This window comes from Malus sylvestris, chromosome 16 (genome assembly GCF_916048215.2).
Source record: "Malus sylvestris chromosome 16, drMalSylv7.2, whole genome shotgun sequence".
NCBI classification, from domain to species: Eukaryota; Viridiplantae; Streptophyta; class Magnoliopsida; order Rosales; family Rosaceae; genus Malus; species Malus sylvestris.
Genome location: NC_062275.1, coordinates 32,961,527 through 32,967,526, shown reverse-complemented (window position 1 = coordinate 32,967,526; position 6,000 = coordinate 32,961,527). Strand labels below are relative to the sequence as shown.

Genomic DNA, 6,000 nt, shown 5'->3' with positions numbered 1-6,000 from the left:
AGACTTCACCCACTTATCCGGAATAGGAGATGGTGGCATCGCTAATCCGTTTGTGCACTCTGCAATAGGAGCTATTGAATCAATGACCATACTTTTGTGGTATCCGTATTTTGATCGCCCTTACTAGCTCTAGAAAATCAAGGTCCCACAATTCACCCTAACTATGCATACGAAAGGGATGTTCCCCTTGAGGAAGGATAGTTATTCACAGACCATATCTTTTGGAGTAAATTGGAATACGGTACCATTTAAATTTTTTTGATGTAAATTGGAATACGGTACCATTTAAATTTTTTTGACACGTGCGTAACCTGCAAATTGTAACGTTCTTGATTCAAACGTGCGGCCTCAAAAATTGGGGCGCGAAGACTGTAATGATGAGCAGCGTCATGTTGCGTTGCACAATAAACAAGAGGCAGCTCCTTATATTATTGAGTAGCTCAGCTTTCGGGCACACGAATCTTGAGGTAAAGCGTTCCGTATTCAACAGTGAAATTATTCAGAGACTCCTTCATTTATGTTGGAAGTACGTCAGGGAGTCCGAGCCTTGAACTCAAACCCATATTAAAAGCATCCAGCACAAAATGAAATGAGGAACTGGCTTGACCTCCGTCAATATCTTAGCAGTTCCGCACTTACATTTACGAGAACTTTAATGAAAAACTCTCGATACTGTTTATTTTAATAAAAACCACTTTTTTTATATTAAAAAATCAATCATAATACTATTTATTTTACCCTTTATTTTGTTATTACTGTTAAAATTCAAAGTTTTCAAGTTATTTTCATTAATTTTCCTTACATTTATTTTGTTTTTTCAAAAAATGACATGAACTCAACTAGTTGGTGAAATGTAAGACAGCGGCTTATAACTGAAACTCATCATACAGAGAGGCAGAACAAAAGAGTTATTCCATTCGATAGGATTGCTATTGTATTGCTCGCTTAGATTCATATAAGAAGGGTTATCCCGGATGCAAAAATTTGCAAATCAGGGTACATATTCGATTTTCTACAGAATCATGTCGTAAAGAAACACTAAAAGTAAGCACACGAACAAAACAAAAAAAAAACATATCCGCAGCTGGCAGTGGCAGTATATCCACAAAAATAGAACATCTACCATGAGGCTACTACATCTTTTTAAGCGTGTTCACATACGTGTAACTGGAAAATGCTACAAACAGCTTGCGGAACCTGTAGATATAAAATGCAAATGTTAGAAAAACTAATAGCCGACTATCTGAATTTGGGACTAGCCAGAAATTGATGACTTGGATTCGTTTCGGTTGATGGAAGCTGAAGAAGATTTTGTAAAAGAAATCTAAGGATTCACAAGTAAAATAAGGATGAAAACATGAGAAAATGTTTTGAGATTGCATGAATAATATGGTTCGGTATCCTTTTCAATTCATAATGTATAAGCGTACCAAACCCATTGGCTGGAATGCTGTGCCATCGCCAGGAAGCTCTTTCTGGGCTGCTCATTGAGCAAGCAATGCACCACTTCATGTGAGGATTGCATGGGATTTAAACTGGACAGCCAGATATCGACTGGTCCGCTATACTTGCGAAATATGTTTGTACTAACCTGGGAACAATTAACGGGACAGCAAAACAAAAACTAACATCACTGTTCAACATCCAACAAGTATTATCGTATAAGAATTCAGGTGAATTATTGTTTGTTCAGAATTTCAGGATACTTGCAAATGAAGAGAAAACATACGAGTTCCCAGGCTTCAATTTTCCTTTGTGATGACGCTTGTAAGAGTTTCCTGCTTACAACATACATAAACTATAAATAAATGTGGCAAATTACAGTATGCCATAGTAAACAAATAACACCACAAAATGGTCATCCCGAAAAACGTACATCAACCAGGATGGAAGAAAACAATAGTTAAGTTCGGTATTCATTTGGGGCAAGTACGTCATTATCTTATTATATGCAGTCAGTGGTGCAAGAATTTGCAGGATTACTCTCATTAATTACTATTTTCTTTCTTTTTTTTCTTTTATCACCCAGGAGAGCCACCCTGTCAGCTTTCCTGACAAGGAAGCCCAACCTGGGGCCCACTGCTGAACATTACAAATCTTGGGCAGCAGGAAACACTTGTGACTGCTAGATAGGTACCTTGACAGGTTTCAAACCTGAGACCTCATGGGACAACCGAAGTGCCTCAGCCACTACCAATGTAGCCCTGTTACTTATAACTCCCGAAGTTTCAATTTAGAGGTCAAAATTTGTCCGAAAATAGTGAGATTCAAAAAGTAAGGAAGGAAATTTGTACAGCAAGAGAATACATTCATGTCCCGAGAAGACTAGTACCTGGTCTTTAACTTTTTTGTAACATCTGTCATAAATATCAAACATATTTAGGAATTTGTTGTTAGGATCTGGTTTGCCTTTTTGTTAGTCATATTTTGTTTAGGGTTGTGTTAGGAAAGGTAAGGTGCACAGATCCTTGTCCTACAAGGATTAGAAAAGAATTAAGTTTTCTTGTACAATTAGATTGGGAGTCCTAGAAGCAGAATTGCAATAGGAAAGAAACTGTAATTTTCTATCCATATAGAATAGGAAACCTAATCAGAAAATAGGATGTAAACCATACCCTATACTTATAAATAGAGGTGCGGGTAAGGCTGAAAAGCTAGTGAGAGATAACAGAGAGACAGCTGAGGGAAGAGAGGGACTAGGTCTAGGGTTTGCAAAAGTACATTATACTCTATTATTAATCAAAGAAGCCGTGGTTTCTCTACCCAGAGAAATCATAACTGGACATAGGCAAAAGTTTTGCCGAATTAGGATAAATCTTGTGTGCTTCTAGTTATTCTCTAATTTGCCAAGTTTAGTCTAGTGCCGGAAACATCAAAGAACAAGATACAGAGGGGAGTCAAAATTACAACATTTTGTAGCAAGAAATTCCTTCAATTTCAAAAATATTGATCAAATATGACTAAGAAATAGAGTTCAACTCACCTTACCCCATAATGCACATCACGGTGGTTACAATGGCCCGAAACTCCGTAGTTATCAAAAGTAATTATCTGGTAAAGTTTGTGTGAAATGGATTTTAAAATGGGTGTTGAGATTAAAACAATAGATTAGGCAATACTTCATACAAAAACAGTAGTCCATCAAACGATGCTTATCACATCACCACAAAAAGACAAGAACTTAAGCAGTACTAAATTTCAATAGTCCGAAATTACAACAGAAGGTGAGTTCATAAAGAAAACAATTTACCAAGTCAATGTTGTTTCTTGTAATTTCCTCTTCGATAATATTTGCCAATATGCTATCGTTCCAAACTTTGCCAAAACCATCCTAAGGATTGAGAAGTATGTAGTTATAGATGCCTCAAGAATGTACTAGAAATTATATTAATTCAATAGTTCAGTAGAACCTGAAGATTTGGATGATCCAGAACTGACACTTGTTGATGCGGAACCTACATATCCAATTTCGCATGTTACAAAGTCTAAAATGGTCCGGTGAAAATACTTGACGATGTATCAAAGATTAAAAATGAACACAGGTTCTGCAAGCAACGACCCTTACAGGATTTTCAAAATTGTGGACAAAATAAAGCTCACAACACTAAATAGCTTGGGAAGTGATTTTTACACACCTTTTTTAGCTTCTCAGCCCCTCTTTCTTTCTAGCCATCAGATTGAATAAGTCAATCATAATCAACAGCCATGATTAAATAGGGGTGTGTGTTTATCATATCCCAATAACTTTAGCACTGGATTGACATGAATAAATTTTGGCTCACAACATTATACCAAGCTAAAATGAAAGCCTCAACCACAACATTGCATATCACCTTGAGAATTGCAGAAGCCTGGTAGAGCTCTTCTTTTCTTGTAATTCCTTTGCCATCTGCATCACCTACTCAACAGATGAAACTAAGAATTCATTTCAAAAAAAAAACAATGATACAGGAGATGATAAGGGCAAAGGTTAACAACTATGAGACATAATTCCAATCGTACCATCAAAACTATTCGCTAGAGATATGACAATTTACAATAAGTAGTGGTAAAGGATGAAACTACCGTAACACAGGATGTATGAAACCAGCAGAAAGACCTGGAGAGAAATTCTTATCCCACCTTAAAGGAATGGGCTTACCTCTATTCCAGATACACTTATGGATGGAGAACAAAACCCTTGTATTGATACAAATTGTACTTTTAAGAGTAGGGATGACTACAATAACTGTACATCATATATGCTCATTTAGTTTGACTAAAATTTTATACATCAATTTCATGCAAACACTGCCCTTGAATCAGTTATAATCACTTTTAGGTTTTCATTCTGAGAGGCCCATTTCCATAGCTAAACCTATAAACAATTGTTCAAATGTTCAAGAAAAGATATGGATAAAATAAGAGATTTATAAAACAAATTAAATAGGGTGACATAGATTTCAAAACCCGTGATGACCTCAACTGTTCGAGACATATCTACAATTGTGTTGTCATGTGATCTATCTCTAGTTAAAGTATATGTTGTTTTTATGTAAAATTAATCCATTGTACAGGCGATTATTGAAGGAAAAAGTCATTTCACCGCATAATAAATTTGCGAACAAGTTTATGGTTTAAGCTAGAAGGAGATTAACAAAAATGCATAGACAAAGTTATCTACAGGTTAAAGTGCATTACCACTTGACAAGCATAAAATGTGAACATTATGCCCTCTCAAGGTCAGATAGTTTATTGTTGGAGTAAAGAACCTGCAGAAGTACGACACGAGGTTTTAAAACATTATAAATTCAGAACCTCATGCATCACATTATACAATTTGGAAACAAAAAAAGACCTCGTCTCTCATAAGCATAAAATCTCAACAATTGCACAGGGGGAAGACCAGTCAAACAAATGAAATTAGGCCATGAGAGCCCTTAAAAAACTCAATTGAAAGTAGCTACAACTGAAGCCAGTATAGATTCAAAGCAGTGACAATCCAATTTTGTATAGGCTTACATGGACTCGTCATCTGGGTGGGCAACAACGAACAAAACATTTCTCTTGTTGACACTGCCACCTGTTTAACAAATATATTTTAGTCAATCAATAGTCGGGGAAGAAAAAAAAAACACCCGGGAAAAGAAGCTCATGCAAACCACCCACCATTTTTCAAATTATTCAAAAAAGTGCCCTTGGGAAGCGAATATGAGCCATGAATAATTTTGAATAACGAAGCTACCCATAGTACAATCACCGAAGAAACAATCAAGAACCATGCCATTCTAGCATGCACCTGCACACAATGATCACCAACACATCAAATCAAACAACCTCCAAACTCGAGTGAGGAACAAATCCAGCAACCCAATCATTGTTTTGTCCTGTAACATACCCCGTAAACATTTAAACGCTACAGGCTTCCCCTATGTGGCATTTCATCAAACACATGGACTACAATACTAGAAAACCTGACTTCCATCAATGGAAGTAAAAAAATAAAACCACTAAAATGCCTAAAAATACCTGAAATAAGAAGTTCATTCCATCAAAAATAGTTTCCATGTGTTTCGTAAAGGGTGTATGCATCAAGATAGAACCTCTACCATTATACAGACAACTTTAGCTCTTTCACAAAATGACTAGTAAAGTAAATGCACATTGGTAAGCTGTAATAATGCTGTTTCCCCTTCTTTTTTTAACTTTATAGTAAGGCCAAATACTGATCGCACTTGCAGGGGCGTATTGCACAAATTTGATCTACATAGAGCAAAGGGATTGACCATAGCATGGTAGGGAGCATTAAACACATTATCATATGAGTCTAATCCAATCCCGACCGTACCTAAAATAGAAAGAGATAATATTGTACGCAAAGAGAAAATCCCCAACTTGTTTTTTCCGCTCTACTATTTCGGGATCACATACATTAATGCAGAGGATGCAACTAACAGAGAATGCAAACCAAGATACATATTAATAAAACAAACAAAACAGAGAAATAAATAACATTTGAGT

The 6,000-nt window shown here is 36.1% G+C and overlaps 1 protein-coding gene across 7 annotated transcripts in view; it reads right to left on the bottom strand.

Moving 5' to 3' along the window:
* Positions 1–941: 941 nt before the first annotated feature.
* The window catches only part of LOC126607476 (probable N-acetylglucosaminyl-phosphatidylinositol de-N-acetylase), a 20,136-nt gene continuing 15,077 nt past the window's right edge, over positions 942–6,000 (bottom strand). For 4 of the 7 annotated variants that reach the window (XM_050275063.1, XM_050275067.1, XM_050275068.1 and 1 more), the window contains 11 exons: positions 5,149–5,278; positions 5,002–5,062; positions 4,684–4,751; positions 3,834–3,901; positions 3,636–3,665; positions 3,411–3,455; positions 3,251–3,331; positions 2,984–3,051; positions 1,730–1,778; positions 1,431–1,591; positions 942–1,197 (listed from right to left, as the gene is read on the bottom strand). In XM_050275063.1, the coding sequence (XP_050131020.1) occupies positions 1,134–1,197; positions 1,431–1,591; positions 1,730–1,778; positions 2,984–3,051; positions 3,251–3,331; positions 3,411–3,455; positions 3,636–3,665; positions 3,834–3,901; positions 4,684–4,751; positions 5,002–5,062; positions 5,149–5,266 (813 nt within the window). In that variant the 5' untranslated portion in view covers positions 5,267–5,278 and the 3' untranslated portion in view covers positions 942–1,133. Of the gene's footprint in view, positions 1,198–1,430; positions 1,592–1,729; positions 1,779–2,983; positions 3,052–3,250; positions 3,332–3,410; positions 3,456–3,635; positions 3,666–3,833; positions 3,902–4,680; positions 4,752–5,001; positions 5,063–5,148; positions 5,279–6,000 lie in introns of all 7 variants that reach the window. The other 3 variants (XM_050275065.1, XM_050275069.1, XM_050275070.1) reach the window with 3 other exon arrangements.